At 39.0% G+C, this 23,380-nt stretch overlaps 1 protein-coding gene across 1 annotated transcript; it reads right to left on the bottom strand.

Moving 5' to 3' along the window:
• Positions 1-215: 215 nt before the first annotated feature.
• Positions 216-1,357, bottom strand: LOC145060190 (uncharacterized). Its single transcript, XM_079007899.1, has 2 exons — positions 754-1,357; positions 216-679 (listed from the first exon to the last, which is right to left on the bottom strand). Exons 1-2 carry the CDS (start codon positions 1,355-1,357, stop codon positions 216-218), a joined length of 1,068 nt encoding a protein of 355 aa, XP_078864025.1.
• Between the last annotated feature and the right edge of the window lie 22,023 nt (positions 1,358-23,380).

Genomic DNA, 23,380 nt, shown 5'->3' on the forward strand with positions numbered 1-23,380 from the left:
GTCTGCAATAAGAAGACTGTTTGTTTTTTAACGTCTGCAGGCTGCTGAAATAAACTGAATTTTAAATAAAATTATTTTACAAACTTAAAATGATTTTTCAACACCAAAATTTTAATAATAATAGTCTTATAACATTGAAAATAAAATTCATGCAACTCAATTAGTCATACAATAAAAAAAATTTGTTTTACAATAACAATTTCATTTAAAACAATTCAATTTATATAGTGCATCAACTGATCAGCAATTTCATCCCATAACTGAGTCATATATTCACGGTCTGCTGCAGTACCATGTGTTGGAATCTCGTCTTCGTCATCATCAATGGCCACATTGTTATTTTGAAACGGGACATTGGGTTCATCGTATTGTGCGAAATACTCATCACTCAATCTTTCTTTCCTTATATAATTATGAAGCGCGAAGCATGCCATGGCAATGTTTCTTTGTGTCACAAATGGGAATGGTGCCATCCTCTTCAATATAGGGAAGCGTGCTTTCAAAGCACCAAAAGCACGCTCAATGACATTCCAAAGTTTTGCATGTCCATGGTTAAATTTTTCTTTATTGGTCAATGCACGTCTTTGACGAAAATCTCCAAGCCAATACCTCACATTAAGATAAGGGGCCATAAATCCTCGAGGGTGTGCATACGCGGCATCACAAAGATAATATTTGTCTGAAAAAAATGCAAAACACTAATCAATTTTCAAATTAAGATAAAAATATTTAAAAAAAAAAACAAAAACTTACCTGGTGGTGGAAACAGGAATGATGCTTGTGGATCGGCTACTGCTTTTGATAATATTCTAGAGTCATGTGCTACCCCTTCCCACCCGGTCACAACAAATGTAAAAATCATATTGAAGTCACAAATTTCCAATACGTTTTGGTAGCAATCTCCCTTTCCCCTACTTCTATATAAGTCTTGTTTCTTAGCAAGGACAACAGCATGTATCAAAGTGCCATCAAGTGCACCAACTGCTCCTTTGAAAACCCTTCGTAGCCTCTTATTATGTCCTGGAATGTTTGGATTCGGATTAAAAGATGTTGGTACTATAACATCTTGTGCGAAAAGCATCATTTTTTCCAACACTTCATAAAAAAATTTATGAATTGTTTGCTTCGAGTGTTGAAATCTCCGCTTGATAATCACGTAACGTTGATTATGTCCGATCATCATCAAAAACATAGCCATCTTTTCCTTAACTGATACATGTTTGTTGTCCTTTAATGAGTAATTTGCTCTAAAACGAGCACATAGTCGTACAAAAGATTCACGGGACATGCGTAATACTTCAACACATTGTAAACGATTACGGTGTAATAACTCCAATGTGTATTCATGTCCCGTCATTTCCGAATCATTATCCCGCAATCGTTTCACACCCCTCTTCCAAAAATAACGGATGTATAGGTACATTAGAATTACGAGAAGTAACTTTTGATCGTGATCCATATGAACCTAAAATCAACAAAGTAGAACTTTAAAAAACATTACATAAACCATATTTCAAGTAGCAAAAAAACATTACATAAACCATATTTCAAGTATCAAATAAACATTCCATTAATCATATTTCAAGTACCAAAATAACATTACATAAACCATATTCCAAGTAGCAAAATAACAAAAAATAGTTCCAACAAGGGCAAAAAGACCTAACAAAATAGTTCCAACAAAGGCAAAAACATTTAACAAAGTAGTTCCAACAAAGCAAAAAGACATAACAAATAGTTTCAACACTAGAAAATCATCGAACAATCTTCCCATCCTTCAAAACTCCTAAACTGGTACCCGTCATCTCAAGCCACCCTCGTAATATCTCGGGAACATCGGGCAAATGCATCCACATCTCTCTCATGTTCATGGTTCCTCCAAAAATATGATATGCGACAAAGCGTAAAGGATCTGTAGGGCCTAACTGAAGGACCTCTAACTTCTCTAAACACTGAGGAATTGTATACCCTTTAGTCAAACTTTGTAGAGCTTTCTTCATTTCAAATGCTAAATCGTCAGCAGTAATAGAAGTTCCATCAGGTGAAGAAGCAGACGGTGAGGCACTAGGAGCTACAGGAGTTGAGGGTTTAGCCCTTTTGTTGGGGTTACCGGATGGTGTAGCAGCAGAAGGTGAAGCAGCAAAAGGTGAACCAGCAGAAGGTGAAGCAGCAGAAGGTGGTAGCTCATGATGAGAAGTGTCAACACCATCATCATCCATTGCATCAAAAGGGGTGGCGGTGATCTAAAGTGATGGAACACAATAGGAGGATGCGCCAGCTACTGATGATGATTGGGTTGAGTAACTCCTAAAATTACCAGTGGCACTATTTCCATCAAAAAGACGTGCACAAAGATCTGGAAAAGGCAGTGGAATTGTTCTCAAAGAAGCAGCTTTCGGATGCCCCTAAACCCAAATGTAACAAGAAATAGTATAAGAATATTTGGCAACTTCAAACGTAAATGTTATATATATATATATATATATATATATATATATATATATATATATATATATATATATATATATATTGTATATTAATGTATATGTACCTTCTTAAAATCATCCCACTCCTCGGCTGTTAAATTAAAAGTGTTTGTTTGAAAATTGTATATATTACCGGTTTTGTTTTTTAAATATACCCATCCAGTGTATTTGGCTTTCAGAGTATCATATGCGTTTTTCATTTGTTTTTGAGTCAACTCAACCTCAAATTTCTCCTTAAGAACTCTTCTAAGCCTTATCCATGAATCTTTCTGCAAACTCAATCCTTTTCTACCAACACTCTCTACTTCTTCAATACAAGTATCCAATAAGCATTTTAAATGCTCATTGGTCCATTGTTGTTTTTCTCCCATTTCTAATAACCAAATAACAATAAACAATCAACAAGTAACATCATTATTTCAAGAAAAAGCTTGATTTTAGCACATCCTAGGCAAATTATATCATCCACAAATCGAAAAAGGGCTACCTATTTAGGGAATTGAGAGGGTAAGTTTGTAATTTTGTTTTATTTTCAATGATAATAATGTGTAATTTTGTTTTATTTTCACGGCATTATTTCAATAAATTTTGTTTTAGTAAACTTTTTATTTTCACGACAAATTTGTAATTTTGTTTTATTTTCAATCACAATAATGTGAAACTTTTTATTCAATTATAAATAACCTCAATTAGAGTGTTTTAATTCAAAGTTTTCTAAAAAATTTTATAAATCAAAATCATTAGTACCAACACACATCCAAACAGCTAGTGAGTTTTCCATTTTACTTCTATCAAATAAACAAAACTTATGACTCTTTTTGATGCTTTCTATCATATACGTATACACAATCAACAATCATATACATATACACTATCATATACATATACACAATCAATAATCATATATATATATATATATATATATATATATATATATATATATATATACACACAATCAAAACTCATATACACATATACAATCACAATCAACAATCATATACATATACACTATCATATACATATACACAATCAAAAATCATATACACATAAACAATCACAATCAACAAGAGAATATGTTATCTTTTGCTTCACAGTTATGTATATTGGCTTCCAATCAAAGAAAAATATAAATCCAATTTGTTTACAAATCCAATTTGTTTACAAGTAAGATTTTCAATTTGCTGGGAATTTGGCTTTCAATTTTAGCAAGAATATATGATAGATTATACACCTCCAAGATTTTCTGTGAAACAAGGATGTGAATCAAACAAGAAATTGAACAAGGATGTGAATCAAACAAGAAATTGAACAAAGATGTGAATCAAACAAGTTGAATTGAAATTGAAATCGACAGAGAGAGAGAGAGAGGAGGTGACGACAAACCAGATTGCTCGCTAGTTCTCGATGTGTCCTTGTTGTTCGCTCGCTGCTGCAATCCACGGTGATGGTCGCAAAATCGGAGGACGCCGGATCGGAGAGGAAGGCTGCGATCGGTGGTTTTGATCGGAGAGGAGGGCTGCGACGGTGCCGGTCGCTACAAGATGGAGTCGAACAATCGAGGGTTTTTTTCTGGGAGGTTGGGAGGTTGGACGACGAATGGAGGCGGAAACCAAAAAAAACGCATTTTTTTAGGTCAAAGGCATTGCAGACTTTAAAAGAGGCTATCCCATATCTGTGTGGTGTCTGCGCTTGGTCTGCGCCTCGCAGACAGAAGAGGTCACGCAGACCCGCAGAGAAAAAACAAACACGCTCTTAGTGGACGTAGTAGGGTGTTGTGATGCTACGGGGACTAGTCAGCGAAAGGTTGTTGTGGTGCTACGGGGAGCCGTAGTACTCACTGGTCAATGAGAGGGTGTTGTGATGCTACGGGGAGTCATAGTACTTACTGGTCAGCAAAAGGGTGTTGTGATGCTACGGGGAGCCGTAGTACTCACTAGTCAGCAAAAGGTTGCTGTGGTGCTACGGGGAGCCGTAGTACTCAATAGTCAGAGAGAGGTTGTTGTGATGTTGCGGGGAGCCGTAGTACTCACTAATCAGTGAGAGGTTGTTGTGATGCTGCAGGGAGCTGTAGTACTCACTAGTCAGCGAGAGGGTGTTGTGATACTACGGGGAGCCGTAGTACTCACTAGTCAGCGAGAGGGTGTTGAGATGAAGTACTCTCTAATTAGAGCACGACGTAGAAGAGTTTTAGGCTTGGGTAGCCCTAATATTTGAGTTTTGGGAGTCTGGTGGTCGGACCAGGGGCAAGACTGGGGGTCTCCTCAATGATCGGGAATCGTTATATCTGCCATACTTTCACAAAATGGTGTGAAGCATAGTGATGAAGGCGTGCATGCTATAATTTCTCGAGATCACGAGTTCAAACATCATTCTGCTTGTTTTCTTCCTTATGCGTGTTTTTTTTTCAACCTAAGATGCTGACATGACATGCTACGTCGGCTGTCACATCAATCACCCTTCCACATTGGTACTCCACCTCACAAATTAACTATCTGAAAATGTCAGATAGTTAAAATGAATAAATTAGCCGATTTTTTGATTTGTCTATTCAATTTAATCGTTAATTTTCCTAAAATTTTGTAGATTTCCTGTAGTCTAATCCTTATTTGGCTTGGAGTTTTTGGATTTCAGTTTTTATGGCATCCATGTTTAGGACATGAGAGACCAAGATGCGTTGTTTCCTTAATATATGAATATCCTCTTAGCTATCGGAAGATGTAATACCTTAGGAGCTAATTGATATCACAAAGGTAGAGTAAAAACATGATATTGGTTTTGTTGTGATATTTAAAATGGTATTTTATACATGTTGAATTGTAATATATGTGTAACATAGTTTGTTAAATATATAAATATAAATATGTTAAGACTTATAAATAGATATAATAAAATATGGGACCTAGGGACTTAGATAACTATTTTAATAAGCAAGTTTTAAATTTAATAACTGTTTTTTTATAAAACTGTAAATTTGTAACATCGATTTTTCAAATATTGATTTTGAAATATACATTTTTCAAAATAAAAACTAACCTAAACGTATGAATAGAACACAACTCATATATAATTTATGAAATATCAACTTGGTGAATATGCGCCGGATTGACCAAGACTATTAGAATCATGTTGGTCATCGAATGACCTTCCACAGTTTGGGCTGGTCCATCAGACTATCAATGTAAAGATATGATATTTTACCAATGTGAAATGTTTTTACTACTATATTATTATATTAGTTGTGAGTCTCGTGTATTATACGGGTTGATTAAAAAAATTAAATATAAGATGTAGATATTAAGTATTTTCTAAAGTAAAATTTTGAAATAAATATAAACTAAATGATGAATAAATAAGTAATTCAATTTATACTAATAAAAAATTATTATCATGTTTTAAATAATGGTGTTGAATACGAAGGTGTAAAAATTAAGTATTTTTTAAAGTAAACTTTCAAATAAATACAATAAATAGAATAAACCACAATGACCATTTACGTAATTTGTCTTAATTATTCTATAATAATAAAACTAATTAATATAAATTCACAAATGGAATTTATTAATATATTAATAGAAATAAGTATTCACAAATGGAAGGTTTACTATATACATTAATTGACATTAATTACTATAAGGTGGCATTTAATATGTGAAATTGAATAAAAAATGAAAAAATATATATATAAAAATGACAAGTGGAAAGAAAATAATTTTAAAATTATAAGAAAATGACATGTGTCAAATTCAATAAGAAGTTGACATTTGGCAAAATTATCTTTATTTATTAGGGTAGACTAGTTTATAATTCTTAGAACTATGGTGACAAAATTAATTAAACTTTTATTGTGATAACTCAAAATTATTAATCAGTTATTTTAAATAAATTATTAATTAAAAGCAATTTTCTAGTTATAAAAAATTATAATCGTTAATTTAAATAAATATGTAAAATTATATTATCTTATAATTTGTATCAATTTTATTTTAATTTTTATTCTAATGTTATTAATTTAATTTAATTAGAGTGAAAATTTTAAATTTTGAAATTTGAAATTGAAAATTAATAGGTTGACAAGTGGTATGTATTAATTAGGAGGCTTAATAGGGTAACACTTGGCAAAAGAAAAATAAAATATGTATTAATTAGAAGACTTAATAGAATGACACATGTTAAAAGGAGATTAAAATTATTCTTTTATTAAAATAGGAGATTATGCGTCAATAAAACAAAAAGAGTTATATAACAAGTTTACAAGAATATGTTGTGTAGATATTGCTAAATGGTAGTGTGGTCCTGGACTGGTGGTACTGAACCCGACCAAACCGGTTGGTACCGGGTTTTTTTTAAGACCATATCCGATTGCTATAAAATCCAGTGTAATTAAGTGGCTTATAGATATTCAAGTTGCATGAGAGATTAGTGAATTGTAAAGTCATCGATTAAAAACCAAAGTAGTAAATATGTATCAAGCAATCTTTCAAAAAAAATCCAACATGTAAAAACTTCCAAAGTATGTGATGTAAACATTTGGAATCGGGTTATGGTGCTACATACCCAGTAGTATCCTTGTTTTTAATCGAGTTGAAGCTTGACATAATAAAATTTGTGTTAGACGAACAACACTCTATATACTTGATTAGGATCAATCTTTAGTGATAAACATGGATTTGTTGTTATTTAACTAATTACTTAATGGCATATTCTTGTTTTGATACTACGTTTCAGAAAATGGCTGTGAAGCACGTAACAAAGCAAAAATTACAAGGCAAGATTTTGGTCCAAATCGAGGTGTCTATGCCACCAGATGACAGCATTATGTATTATTATTGTAGTTATTTAGTTTTTTTTGTTAGTAGTTTCATGTTAATTAATAATAATACAGAATACATGTGTTTGTTTTGTTGTTGATTAGTGATGCAATCAAAGCGGCGCAAGAAGCCAGGCCAACTCTAACTCTATGTATGTTTTTTTAGGGAAATTGTGTAATCTAACCCACAAATGAAGTCTTTAAAAAAATATATATATTTTTTTTAAATAACTACTCTCCTGTATAAGTCATTAGGCTAGGGGGAGTGATCACACCCACCCCACCGGAAAAGTGCTGCCACATGTTGTCACATCCATAAATTTTACACCAATTTTAAACTTTTTCAATCATAAGTGAAAGTCAAATAGCATTGTTTACAAAAATGCTTTCAAATCAATATCCATCAGAGTGTCCCAAAATCATAACATAAGGATGAGGAGCGGTACGGTCACGCTTTCGCCTTTCCATGATCTCCTGAAGTACCTGAAATAATAAACTGAAAACTGTAAGCCCGAGGGCTTAGTGAGCTACCCCCAAAATACCAATACTACACTGACAATGTCATATCAGGAACAATCAATCAATCAACATGCATACTGGCCATCGGCCTGACTGGACCGCCCTACTGGGCCTACAGTCGATCTAAATCAATCCCGAGCCTTCGGCATGACTGGTCCGCCTCGTGGGCCTGCAGTCTCCCCGGACCGCTCATAGGGTATGTTGGCCTTCAGCACAAAGCAGGACCGCCTCAACCCAACCAATCAAGCAAATAACCATGTGCACATATCTATCATATACTGGCATATACAAACATCAAACATGTCTATCACACTGATCATCAATCATAGAATTCTCTCATAACTAGAGTACCGACCTAGCAGGTCACTAACATACCAATCCTTACGGATCATAAGAGCATAACATACTGTCTACCCTGACTCCGATCTAATAGATCATAACCACAGGTAGCATATCATACAATAACAACTAAAGGGTCGGCCTTAGTGCCGTAGTCCCTATCGATATAGTGAGGATAACTCACATTGCAATTGTCGACTCGGAAGATACACTCCAACTCTCGGATCACTCGACACAGGCTCCACCACCTATGATCATAGTACAATATACTCATAAGTCCTTAACCTTATAAGGTACTCCATAACCCACCAGTCAACCCCTGGTCAAAGTCAAAGTCCTCAGTCAAGGTCAACAGTCCATGTTGACCCCAACTCGCCGAGTACTCTCGTCTACTTGTCGAGTTCCTTGAAGTACAATCCAACTCGCCGAGTCATTGGGGTGACTCGTTGAGTTCCTTCGATCCTCGTTTCAACTTTAAGGCCACCCGTCGAGTTCCCTCCTTGCAACTCGACGGATACACACGCATACATAATACAAGGAAAACTCATCTGACTCGCCAAGTCGTTCTTCAACTCGTCGAGTCTTATGGTAATCTTCATCGGACTCGCCGAGTTGTTCATCCCACTCGTCGAGTTCACGACCATCTTCATGTGACTCGCCGAGTCGACTTTGCGACTCGCCGAGTCGACTTTGCGACTCGCCGAGTCCATTCAGTCCTCTTTCCATACAAACTTGTTTTGAGCTATGCAGCGGCTCCAAATCACAGATCCAAGCTTCTAGGGCATGCTTATCACGTAAAGTTGCAAACTTTACGTGCATGCATGGCCTTAAAGGCTCCAAATGCCAAATCTAAGTTCTTAATGGGGCTTCATGCCCAAGAGGGACCTCAATCACAACCAAAACTATGACTTTATGCTTCTAGAATCCGAAGAGGGTCCAGATCTGAAGTTACAACTTCATATCTAACCCATAGCTCATCATACCAACTTGAAAATCCATAAAAAGCCCTAGAAACTCAACAAAAGGGAAAAAGGGAAGTAAGGATGGCACTTTGATACCTCCAAAGGATGCTAGCTGAGGTAAATCCTACTTCCCACGCCTTCCTTGCTTCAATTTCTTTGCACTCCTCGCTTTCTTCCTCCAAGATTCTCTTCCCAAGCTTCAAAGACCACATAAAGGCACACACACACGTATAAGGACTCTCAGGACTCTCTAGAGCTGTAAAGAGGCCCAAGGGAGGCTAAGGTCCCTTTAAATAGGGGTGCAAACCCCGGGATTTAGGGTTTCATCTTCCAGCTCCTACTCGCCGAGTCCCAATATGGACTCGTTGAGTAGGTCACTTAACACGCGATCCCATCTCGCTGCTACTCGACGAGTGGGTCAACCAACTCGTCGAGTAGAGCTTAACCCAAGAAATTCTATTTAAGCAATACCTGAGAATCGGGGCGTTACAACTCTCCCCCACTTGAACAAGACTTCGCCCTCGAAGTCCACTGGAATAAACAACGTCGGGTAATGCTCGCGCATCTCCGCCTCCGGCTCCTATGTCCACTCGGATCCCCTCCGATGTTCCCACTGTACCTTTACCAAAGGTATTTCCTTGTTCCGTAGAATATTTTTCTTCCTTTCCAAAATAGCCACGGGCCTCTCCACATAGTTCAGGCGCTCATCGACCTGAATGTCATCCAACGACATCACTGCCTACTGGTCCATAATGCATTTTCGCAATTGTGAAACATGAAACGTGTTGTGGATCCGGCTGACCTCTTCCGGAAGCTCTAGCCTCTAAGCCACCCTTCCAACCCTGGCAACAATCCTGAATGGATCAATATAACGGGGACCCAATTTTCCCCTCTTCCTGAAGCGGATCACACCCTTCCAGGGTGAGACCTTCAGGAGAACCATGTCACCCACTTGAAATTCCAGCTCAGATCGGCATCGGTCGGCATAACTTTTCTGCCGACTCTGAGTGGTCTGCAGTCGCTGTCTAATTTGCTGTATCATCTCGGTAGTTTGCAAAACTACATCTGTCCGACCCATCACCCTGTGTCCAACCTCGCCCCAGCAGACTGGGGTCCTACACTTCCGTCCATACAACAGCTCGAAAGACGAGGCGCCAATACTAGAATGATAGCTATTGTTGTAGGCGAACTCTGCAAGTGGTGGGTGGGAATCCCAACATCCACCAAAGTCAATGACGCACACCCTCAACATATCCTCGAGGGTCTGAATGATCCGCTCACTATGCACATCGGTTTGCGGATGGAACGTCGTGCTAAAATGCAGTCGTGTACCCAGTTCCTCATGGAATTTCTGCCAAAAACGGGAAGTAAACCTGACATCTCGATCGGAAATGATAGAAACTGGAACCCTATGGCGAGAGACAATCTCGCGGACGTACAGGTCGGCCAACTTCTCTACCGACGAACTCTCCCGTATGGCTAGGAAATGGGCACTCTTGGTCAATCGATCCACGATGACCCATATAGCATTGAACCCCCTTGCCGTCTTCGGCAACTTCATGATGAAATCCATTGCGATTCGTTCCCATTTCCACATGGGAATCTCCAGAGGTTGCAGCTTACCATGCAGCCTCTGATGCTCAGCCTTGACCATCCTACAGGTCAAGCACCTCTCAACAAACCAAGCGATATCTCGTTTCATGCCAGGCCACTAATAGCTCGAACACAAATCACGGTACATCTTGGTGGCTCCGGGTGAATAGAAAAACGAGACTTATGAGCCTCCTCCATCACTGTCTGTCGGACCCCTCCGGACATCAGAACCCAAACTCGATCGTAACGGGTCAACAATCTGCGGCTATCCTGAACAAACCGAGCGCTTTCGCCCTTAATCCTCTCCAACTTCTAGTTCTCTGGTCTCATACCCTCAATCTGAGCATCCCTGACCAAACCCACCAGCGGGGAATCCACCGCTATCCTCATACACCTGGTTGGGGTCGAGGAACCAGTTGGCTTGCAGCTCAGAGCATCCGCAACCATGTTCGCTTTACCAAGATGGTAAAGGATCTCGCAATCATAGTCCTTGACCACATCCATCCACCTGCGTTGCCTCATGTTCAGGTTCAGCTGATCCATGATATGCCTCAAACTCTTGTGATCCGTGTAAATAGTACATCGGACCCCATACAGATAATGCCTCCAAATCTTGAGGGCGAAAACCACCGCTCCCAACTCAAGATCGTGCGTATGGTGTCTCATCTCATGTGGCTTCAGCTGCCGCGATGCGTAGGCTACCACCCGCCCTCTCTGCATGAGGACTGCCCCCAAACCTGTGATGGATGCATCACAAAATACCACAAAATCCTCCACTCCCTCGGGGAGTGTCAATACTGTCGCCTCGCATAGACACTGCCGGAGAGTCTTAAACGCCCTCTGCTGCTCAAGGCCCCACCGGAAATCCACCCCCTTCCTTGTTAAACGAGTGAGGGGTATGGCAATCTTGGAGAAATCACGAATGAATCTCCGATAATACTCTGCTAAACCCAAGAAACTCCTGATGTTAGAGGGAGATTTCAGGGTCTCCCACTGCATCACCGCCTCCACCTTGGCCAGATCGACCAAAATCCCCTCCTGGTTAACGAGGTGTCCGAGGAACTGGACCTCTCGTAACCAAAACTCGCATTTTGAGAACTTGGCATACAGCTGTTCTCGCCTCAAAACCTCCAGCAGCTCCCTGCGATGCTCCTCATGCTGCTCTCGAGTCTTGAAATACACCAATATATCATCTATAAACATAATGATCGAGCGATCGAGCATCGGTCTGCATACCTGGTTCATCAGGTCCATGAACACTGATGGCGCGTTGGTGAGCCCAAACGGCATCACCACGAACTCGTAATGACCATAACGAGTCCAAAACGCGGTCTTCTCCACGTCTTCCTCCCTCACCCTGACCTGGTGATATCCTGATCTCAAATCAATCTTGGAAAACCAAGATGCACCCTACAGCTAATCGAAAAGATCGTCTATCCTCGGGAGCGGATAACGGTTCTTCACTGTTAACTTGTTAAGCTCATTATAGTCAATGCACACCTTGTGCGAACCGTCCTTCTTCCTGGCGAAAAGGATCGGTGCTCCCCAGGGTGAACTACTCGGATGAATAAACTGCTTACCCAGCAGCTCCTGCAACTGAGATGATAGTTCCTGCATCTCAGGCAGTGCCAATCGGTACGGCGCCTTGGCGAAAGGGGCCGCACCTGGTACTAGGTCAATCATGAACTCAACCTGCCTCTCCGGAGGCACTCCGGACAACTCCTTTGGAAACACATCAGCAAACTCCCTCACCACCGGAACCTCAGAAACTGAAATCTGCTCTCTAACCCGTGTATCTACCACATACGCCAAATAACGGGCACACCCATGCTGAATATACTGTCGATTCCTGGCTGCCGAACAAAACCCTGCTCCCAACCTGGTGCCCTCACCATATACTACAAGTTCTCCCCCACTTGGGGTTCGAACCACCACCCGTTGTCCTTCATAGTCAATCATGGAGCCAAAACGGCTAAGCCAATCCATCCCCACAATCACGCATACATCCCCCATGGGGATAGGAATCAAATCGATCGGGAAGGACACCCCTGAAATATCTAACTCGCATCCCCGGTAGACCGAAGAAGCAGAAACCCCGTGCTCGTTGGCGATCGAAACTCGTAACGGGCACTCATGATCATCCATCGGCACACTGAACCCTCTAGAGTAGGTCTGAGATACAAACGATTGACTCACCCCCGAGTCAAATAATACCAAAGCGAGCAAAGAATTTACTAAAAACGTACCTAATCACAGGTACAATCCATAAGCATAACACAAATACAATAACTGAGACGGAGAATAGAAACGTACCAGCAAACACATCCGGTGCTGCCTTGGCCTCTTCGGCCGTGAGCTGGAAGGCGCGACCCTGAGCCTTCGGAGGCTCCACCTTGACTGGCCTCCCATCTCCAATCCTCATAGTAGCTGGCGTGGAACCCTGCGCCAGCTTGGCAGCGAGCTGCGAACAGTTGGTCTTCACATGACCAACCTGATGACAATGGTAACAAATCCTCATATTTGCAGGAAGGGCAGACAAACGGCAGTCCCTGGCATAGTGCCCCTCCTTGCCATATTTGTAGCATCCACCTCCTGCTCGACAAACTCCTGAATGAACCCTGCCGCACTTTCCACAACCACGGCTCTGTTGACTCCCAGACCATGTATCAGTGGTCTTAGACTGCTTAGGCGCTAACTGAGACTGTGTCGGTGCCTGACGCTGCTCCTTCAGCTGCAGCTCTATTTCCAATTCACGCCGCCTCGCGACTTCCTGTAGATCCAGGAGGGTATCAAAACGCTGTGTAGCCACAAACTGCAGTATATCCATCTGGAGCATACTCAGATAACGAGTCATCTGAGACTGCTCTGACGCAAACTTCGGGTAAAACATAGCTCTCTCAGTGAACATCCGGGTAATCTCCATCACAGACTCCCCATCCTGCCTCAATGTCAAAAACTCCTGAGCAATTCACTCCCGTTCCACGCGCGGAACGTAGCGGGTGCGAAACGTATCCCGGAACTACTCCCAAGTAATAGCAACCTATTGATCATCAGAATATGAACCCGTCGTCAGTCTCCACCAGTCCTTTGCCCCAAGCCTAAGCAGGTTCAGAGCACACCTGACCTTCTGGTCGGTAGGACATGAGCACGTGAAGAAACATCCCTCCACGTCAGACAACCACCGCATGGCTCTAATCGCATCCTGAGTACCATCAAATGTCGGGGGATTCGTATTATCGAAGTCCCGGTACTGGAAAGCCCTTCCGGCTCCCCCTCCAACCCCTGCTGCAGTTACAGCCGAAGTGGCTGCAGCGGCAGCTGTCTCTGCTAGAGCTGCATATCGCTCATCAAAGTACTCAACCATCGTGGTCTTAATTGACCTAAACATCTCTGGCAGCTGCGCTAGGAACGTAGCAGCAATCTCGTCATGCATGATCTTCCGGATCCTAGCATCCAACTCATCGGTCCCTATCTGTACCACGGGCTCAGGTGCTACCGGTACCTCCAACCCTCCGTCTCCCGACCCCGATCCTGATCCTGATCCGGACCTAGAAGCAACACGTCTCGTCACCACCATACTGAATATATACACAAGTCATCAGATAAATAACATAATGTCGGGAGGCCATAACCTACAAATCCTAGGGGTTGTGATTTCCTTGCTACGCGTATGGGTCCTGTGCTTTCAGTAGTACGGGCCCATACTACCTTCCACACCTACCTATATTTGTCTCAAGTATCACCACAATGTCCTCGCAATATCATCAACATAGAAAATGCGTTCAACCCTCACTTCTAGGGGAATACCAACTATCTCGCATCTAGTCTCACCGCTTATCACAACTCACACATCCATGAACCTTCCATCATCCCCTGCAGCGCCAGTACACGCTAGCTGCACATAACGTTGGACCCAATAGACTTTCGAATATCCAATCCTACCCGAAGGCCGGATCAACGTTCTCAGGCTACAAAGTCTTTATTATGCACAGCCTTGATACATACACTAAACGTCTACAGTTATGATGTCATTTCCACTTAAAAGAAACCCTAGGCTAATAGGCATCATGTAATCAGGCAAATCTATCATGTGATTCCTGAAGATCCCTAGCTTAGCACTAGCATGTTGTTCTAACATATTAGAATATCAAATAACTGCATGGTATTTTGGGGTTTACTTACAGGCTCCGGCTGATCGTACCCTCTACATCCTCCATCCTTTATTTTGATAACCAATTTAAAACTAATTTTCCGAAAATCTCCTTGATTTGAGACTGGATTCACACGAGTGTTCCTCCAATTCACTCAAACCAAGGCTCTGATACCAACTTGTCACATCCATAAATTTTACACCAATTTTAAACTTTTCAATCATAAGTGAAAGTCAAATAGCATTGTTTACAAAAATGTTTTCAAATCAATATCCATCAGAGTGTCCCAAAATCATAACATAAGGATGAGGAGCGGTACGGTCACGCCTTCGCCTTTCCATGATCTCCTGAAGTACCTGAAACAATAAAATGAAAACTGTAAGCCCGAGGGCTTAATGAGCTACCCCCAAAATACCAATACCACACTGACAATGTCATATCAGTAACAATCAATCAATCAACATGCATACTGGCCATCGGCCTGACTGGACCTCCCTACTGGGCCTACAATCTATCTAAATCAATCCCGAGCCTTCGGCATGACTGGTCCGCCTCGTGGGCCTGCAGTCTCCCCAGACCACTCATAGGGTATGTTGGCCTTCAGCACAAAGCAGGACCGCCTCAACCCAACCAATCAAGCAAATAACCATGTGCACATATCTATCATATACTGGCATAGACAAACATCAAACATGTCTATCACACTGATCATCAATCATAGAATTCTCTCGTAACTAGAGTACCGACCTAGCAGGTCACTAACATACCAATCCTTACGGATCATAAGAGCATAACATACTGTCTACCCTTACTCCGATCTAACAGATCATAACCACAGGTAGCATATCATACAGTAACAACTAAAGGGTCGGCCGTGGTGCCGTAGACCCTATCAATATAGTGAGGATAACTCACCTTGCAATTGTCGACTCAGAAGATACACTCCAACTCTCGGATCACTCGACACAGGCTCCACCACCTATGATCATAGTACAATATACTCATAAATCCTTAACCTTATAAGGTACTCCATAACCCACCAGTCAACCCCTGGTCAAAGTCAAAGTCCTCAGTCAAGGTCAACAGTCCATGTTGACCCCAACTCGCCGAGTACCCTCGGCTACTTGTCGAGTTCCTTGAAGTAAAATCCAACTCGCCGAGTCATCGGGGTGACTCGTTGAGTTCCTTCGATCCTCGTTTCAACTTTAAAGCCACCCGTCAAGTTCCCTCCTTGCAACTCGACGGATACACACGCATACATAATACAGGGAAAACTCATCTGACTCGCCGATTTGTTCTTCAACTCGTCGAGTCTTATGGTAATCTTCATCGGACTCGCCGAGTTGTTCATCCCACTCGTCGAGTTCACGATCATCTTCATGTGACTCGCCGAGTCCATTCAGTCCTCTTTCCATACAGACTTGTTTTGAGCTATGCAGCGGCTCCAAATCACAGATCCAAGCTTCTAGGGCATGCTTATCACGTAAAGTTGCAAACTTTACGTGCATGCATGGCCTTAAAGGCTCCAAATTCCAAATCTAAGTTCTCAATGTGGTTTCATGCCCAAGAGGGACCTCAATCACAACCATAATTGTGACTTTATGCTTCTAGAATCTAAGGAGGGTTCAGATCTGAAGTTACAACTTCAGATTAGCCCATAGCTCATCATACCAACTTGAAAATCCATAAAAAGCCCTAGAAACTCAACAAAAGGGAAAAGGGAAGTAGGATGGCACTTTGATACCTCCAAAGGATGCTAGCTGAGGTAAATCCTACTTCCCACGCCTTCCTTGCTTCAATTTCTTTGCACTCCTAGCTTTCTTCCTCCAAGATTCTCTTCCCAAGCTTCAAACACCACACAAAGGCACACACACACACGTATAAGGACTATCAGGACTCTCTAGAGCTGTAAAGAGGCCCAAGGGAGGCTAAGGTCCCTTTAAATAGGGGTGCAAACCCCGGGATTTAGGGTTTCGTCTGCCAACTCTTACTCGCTGAGTCCTAATATGGACTCGTCCAGTAGGCCACTTAACACGCGATCCCATCCCGCTGCTACTCGACGAGTAGGTCAACCAACTCATCAAGTAGAGCTTAACCCAAGAAATTCTATTTAAGCAATACCTAAGAATCGGGGCGTTACACATGTGCACCATGTCAACTTCACACCCAACCCACCATGTTGGGGTGCAAAGTTATTCATTCATGACTTTGTAAATGTTTGACTTTTGTAAAACCCACTTGCATGTGGTGCTTTAGCCTTTAGACCCATTTGTTAGAGAGTGAGAGAGAGACATGTAAACACCTCTATAAATAGTGGGTTCATACCACTTGTAGAGGTGTGCTTGAGAGATGTAAAAGTGAGTGTGTAAGTGTGTGTTATTTATGTAGTCTAGATCTAGATCCTTTTTGTGTAACACCATATACATTCAATATATCTCTTAAACACCCAAATCACCATGTTCAATTGTGCAAGCTTTAATTCCGCATGTCAAACCATGTTCTTTGTCACTACAATTGGTATCAGAGCGGGTCTTCAAGATCAAGGTGATTTTTGAAGAACGATTCTCGGTTTGGCAATTTTTGTCACAATTTGATCAATTTTGGTGAGTCTCTCTCTATGATCTCTCGTAATAATTGAATTCGTGCGTTGCGTTTATGATTTTTGATCGTTTTGCCTCGGATTGGATCGAGTTTGTTTCAAGCCTAATTGGAGATCCAATCTATTTTCTTAATAGATCAATTTCTAACCAAAATCAGTATCAAATTCATATTCTAATTCTTAATCTCAAAATCGATATCTGATTATTGTTCACTATTCATTGTTCAAATGTCCAAGCCCAATAAAAAAAAAATCAAATTACTGTTCATGATCTCGGTTTGAAGCCCAAGTGATCATAATCGGATACTGTTCATCAGTTGTAAGCCCACATGTTTTTCTTTTGTGATCCTAATCTTTAAGTCTTTTTCACTGATTCGTCTTCATTACACTACGCTTAAAAGACTTGTACTATTCAGCGTTCTTGAATGTTAATATGAATATGATTTCTTCGTGTCTTTCTTAGCGATTGTTGATTATAAAATCTGTTTTGTGAATCGATTCTATCTAGTTTGTATAAACTCAAAATCGATTTTAAGCAAGCAATCAATAATCCGATGAAGAACAGTCAATCTAAAAAGTCAAAATCAATTATTATTTGTGTCTGAAATCGAATGAAACAAATGGTTTTGTAATCAATTTTGATCTTTGAAATTGATTCTTGGAGTTGTATTTGATTCACAGTTCTTTTAAACGATTTCAATTTTTGACAAATGCTTGAGTTCAGCGCTTGAAATCTAACTCAGTTTCTTTTTCCGATTCTTTAAATTGTTTCTGATATTGATCGAAACAATTAAGTTTTCAAATTGATTTCGATTTTGGAAAACATCTTTAGAATCGATACTTGTTGATTCGTTTTGGAGATTGCACACGAGATCGTATTTAGATTTTGATCTGTGACACAATTGAGTTCTTATTAATCTCGGGCATGAACGTGATGAACAAGTGATGAAGAAATGTTCAAATAGTATGTTTGATCGGAACTTGATTTGAAAAGTTTTCGATTTGTGTTTGTTAAGTGACGAACTGCGAAAAGTCGATTTTTAAATTGGGAGTAATGTTCGCATGATTGAAGATAAAGAATCGATTAAAGCAGAAACTGATGATTTTGGAAGACGAACAGGAACGAACTTGGGAAGGCTGAAGAAATCGATTGCGAAAGTTTGAATCTGGGTCTTGATTTTGGATTCGCATTTGGCTTGTTAGTTCGAAATCGAGATTTGATTATTCATGTATAAAGGGAAGAATGTTGTCGATGGATATAAGAAGGATGCGAATGTGATTCAGTTTGTTATTCACTTCGCATTTAGTGAATCAATATAAAGATTAAGATTTGTTTCACAAGATTGAAGTTGAAGATCTGTATGTGTGATTATCAATTTTGGATTCGCATATTGATTTTTTGGTTCGCATATAAAGATGGGATATAGAATTCGCATTTGGGAACAGTTCACATGTAAAAGCAAAAATGTTCGCATTTTGGAAATACAAATCAAAATTGGGTTTCGCATATGAGGTTGTATGGATTGGGGTTAAAGATGCGAAGGTGATTATGGTTAAATTTCAGTTCGCATTTGGTGATTTAAAAGATGCGAAACATTTGATGAAACATGCGAAGTATTAACAAGATGCGAAGTCTTTTACAGTAGAATGCGAATTGGGGAAGAAAGCTAAGAGTTTCGCATTTGGTCCCTGCTCTTTTCAAGAAATAACACAAGTTGCCCAACTTCGCAAGTTTGAAGAACATGCAGAAATTGTCAAAAAGCGTACCTGTAGTTTCGCATTTTTGACAGTTTATACCCAACTTCGCAAATGGAGTCATAAAATGCTGAAATTGCAGAATTTTCAAATCTGGTCCCTGCAGTTTGTGCGAATTTACACATTTTACCCAGTTTCGCAAATGGGAATGTGTTTCGCATATTTGGCTGTTTTGGGCGCAACGGGTCACTGCAGAATTTTGAAATTGACGATTTCTACCCATTTTTGAGAAATTTTGTCGAAGGCGATCCGTGAATGAAGCTAAAAATTCAATATTTTTTGGATTTTTCGGATTGAAGCACAATGTTTATGCCACATGTTAAGGGGGAGCTTTGACATGAAAAATTCTGAATAGAGCACGTTCTTTTTCCATGGAGTTTTATAATCAAATTTCGATTATAAAAAGGGGGAGAAGTTTTATATGGAAATTTGAACTTGAATTTTTCATATTACGCGGATTTGAAGACCGAAGTGATCTTGAAGTTTTGAAGATTACGAGATGATGCAATTGGAAGTTCGGAAGTGATGTATTCGAAATGGGTTTGGAATTATTGAAAATTTTTGGGGTGTGTTTTTATGCGCAACTTTGGGGTGATTATTTGAAGTTAATCATTCGTTGCTGCTCGGATTGTATGGTCTCACATCCTAGAGCCCAAATTGAAGAATCATGGAAGAATTGAAGATTGAAGTTCGTTTCGACATGTGTCACCTTTGAGGCTCGAACCGCGTAGTGCTTAATTTTGGAAGATTTGAAGTGGGTCATTCATTCCTAACTTTGAAGGGGAGAATGTTGGGGTGCAAAGTTATTCATTCATGACTTTGTAAATGTTTGACTTTTGTAAAACCCACTTGCATGTGGTGCTTTAGCCTTTAGACCCATTTGTTAGAGAGTGAGAGAGAGACATGTAAACACCTCTATAAATAGTGGGTTCATACCACTTGTAGAGGTGTGCTTGAGAGATGTAAAAGTGAGTGTGTAAGTGTGTGTTATTTATGTAGTCTAGATCTAGATCCTTTTTGTGTAACACCATATACATTCAATATATCTCTTAAACACCCAAATCACCATGTTCAATTGTGCAAGCTTTAATTCCGCATGTCAAACCATGTTCTTTGTCACTACACACCATCAACCTACTAAAGACTGGAAATGGTTACCACTCCACAAATTCTTTTTTTTTTTATTTTTTGAACATTATATTAATTAAAAAGCATAATTTATAACATACATTAATTTTTTAAAACATAAAAAAATAAGAGCACATTTCATTAATTAAAACATAGAAATTTAAAACTTAAATTAGTAAAATTAAACATTACATTGTTGAAATAAAATAAAAATTAAAAAACATAAAAAAAAACATAGAAAAATAACATTACGTTGTCTAAATAAAATAAAAATTAAAAAACATAAAAAAACATAGAAAAATTCTAGTCGTCGTCGTTGTCGTCACCGGTATCATCTACCTCGTCGCCACCATCGTCATCCTCCTCATCGTCACCATCATCACCATCATCACCATCGTCATCATCGTCGTCTTCACCGTCATTTTGCCCTTGAAATTGTCATTCCCATATGTATTCGGTCAAATCATGTCGTAGATTGTGATGTGTTTCACGGTTTTGTATTTCCAAAACCCTTGAGAAGTATGCCGGACTGCCAACTTGTATTACTGCGGGTGGGTTAAGTATATCGTTTGTGGTATATGAACAAATAGCCTTACCCTCTTCTTCTATTATCATGTTATGTAAAATAACACAAGCAGTCAACACCGTCCTTAATTTTTCTCTGTCCCATGTTCGTGCCGGATGTTTGATTATGTGTCACTTTTGTTTGAGGACTCCAAACGCCCGTTCTACATCATTCCTTGCAGATTCTTGTGCTAACTTGAACATTTTTCTTTTATCGTCGGCTGGAAATGTGTATGACTTGACAAATGTAGCGTATTCTGGATATATCCCATCACCTAGGTAATACACATATTTGTATTCATTTCCATTGACAACATATGGCATTTCTGGTGCTTTTCTCTGTAAAATATCGTTAAATATCGGAGACGTTTGGAGCACATTCAAGTCATTGTTTGACCCGACCATACCAAAAAATGCATGCCAAAACCATAGGTCATTTGAAACTACTGCCTCCAAAATAATAGTCGGCACCCCATGATCGTCTCGCGTGAACTAGCCACGCCATGTGTTTGGACAATTTTCCCACTCCCAATGTGTACAATCAATGCTACCAAACATCCCTGGAAAACCATGCTTCGCTTGATGTGCGACATGCAACTGTTCGACATCGCTTTTAGTCGGATGTCGCAAGTATATGTCACGGTAAAGCTCTATGACATACTCACAAAATAAATATGTACACTCTTGACCCGTCCTCTCAGGCATTTTCAGATACTCATCTGATGCGTCTGCGGTTATACCATATCCCAACTGTCTAAGAGCGGCCGTACATTTTTGTATTATAGTAAAACCACATTTACCTCTAGCATCCAATCATAATTGAAAAAATTCATAATTACGTGCCAAATCTCTAGCTATACGTAAAAATAAAGTTCTACTAATACGAAAACGTTCTTCGAATTTAGACAGATCATATAAACTATCAACAACAAAATAATCACGTACCAAAAGTTCATGTGACGCCTCTCGATCCCGGTTGATCCATTTTCTATGCTTCTTGTCGACGTTGTATACAAAATCAAATCTTCATCAAAATCGTTATCATCGGAAGACGAATGAATTGGAGGTGGAAATTATCCATTTTTGGTTTAATGTGTGTGTTTGTTTGAAAAAAGGTGGGTGTGGTTTAGTGGAAATTGTGATTAAAGTGGATGTATATATAGAGAATTTGAAAAAATAAAAAAAAAAAAAGTTTTTTTTTATTTAAACAGTCGAATATAACGTTCGAAAATCAATTGGCCAATCAAAGTTCTCGTCTTCGTCCGTCTTCCGCCTCATGCCACACGCAACCCATCGGCTTTGGGGGCGGTGTTCACGCGTGGGAGAGGGTGTCACCTCAGCCCAAGATGCGTGAAAAAGCCTCCATACCGGGTAGCCTTATAGTGAGATCTCTGGGATAATAGAATAGAATTTCAAACAACCGTTCAGGAAAAATGAAAGCTATTTAACGGTCTAAATCGTATATTGACACATATTACATTGATCTCATTTTCTAGGGTCAACAAAAGATAAGACAAAATAGTACTTCTTCGGTTTGGCACTTTCTTGGTTGACAAAGGACTTTGGGTAGATAGATTGATCGGACAAAAACTTGTTCGGATTAATACAATTGCTCAAAGAGGTTAGGATCACTTTACTTGAACTAACACGAATGTTACCATTTCAAGGTGGTTGCAAAATGGCCTAAAATATGTTTTTTTTAATAAATAAAATTTCACAGGTCTAAATAATTTGAAGATGGAACCTACAAAAATAGTTTTTTGAAAAATCATATTTTTAGTCAAACTCAACTTTTTCTCTCTTTTTTCTTAAAAAACTAGGTGTGAAACTCGTGTATTATATGGGTTTATTAAAAATAAAAATTTAATATGAATATATATATATATATATATATATATATATATATATATATATATATAAACATTAAATATTTTATAAAATAAAATTTTTCCATAACAAAATGTAATTTTTTAGAGCATTTATGAAAGAAATTAAATCGTTTGGATCATTTATAAGAATTTATTATCAAATTAATAGAATGATAAACTTATATATATATATATATATATATATATATATATATATATATATATATATATATATATATATATATATATATATATATATATATATATATACTAGGTTAAAACCCGCGGAAATCACGGTTGGTATATTTAAATTTTTTATATAGATAAAAAACAATGTAAAAAAAAACCAAGATGTTATCGATTGTAAGTAATTATGAATTAATTTGTTAAACAAAATAAATATAATAATGATATTAGGATATGATTTTGTATTTTCAAAACTTGAATTGAATTTGATTTATTACCAAAAAAAGAAAATAATAAAAATCATAGAAAAATGACACATGTCAAAGAGACATTATAAAAAAACTGACATGTGTCATTTTTAGGTTTCATTTATTAGAAGAGGTATATATATATATATATATATATATATATATATATATATAT

The sequence above is a fragment of the Lactuca serriola genome, chromosome 6 (genome assembly GCF_051521515.1).
Source record: "Lactuca serriola cultivar US96UC23 chromosome 6, Lser_US96UC23_V15, whole genome shotgun sequence".
NCBI classification, from domain to species: Eukaryota; Viridiplantae; Streptophyta; class Magnoliopsida; order Asterales; family Asteraceae; genus Lactuca; species Lactuca serriola.

Bases quoted from the DNA above. Each gene is read 5' to 3' on its own strand.
- LOC145060190 (XM_079007899.1), bottom strand. From the start codon at position 1,357: ATGACGGGACATGAATACACATTGGAGTTATTACACCGTAATCGTTTA. The intron at 680-753 runs GTAAGTTTTTGT...CATTTTTTTCAG, and splicing joins ATTCCTGTTTCCACCACCAG to ACAAATATTATCTTTGTGAT.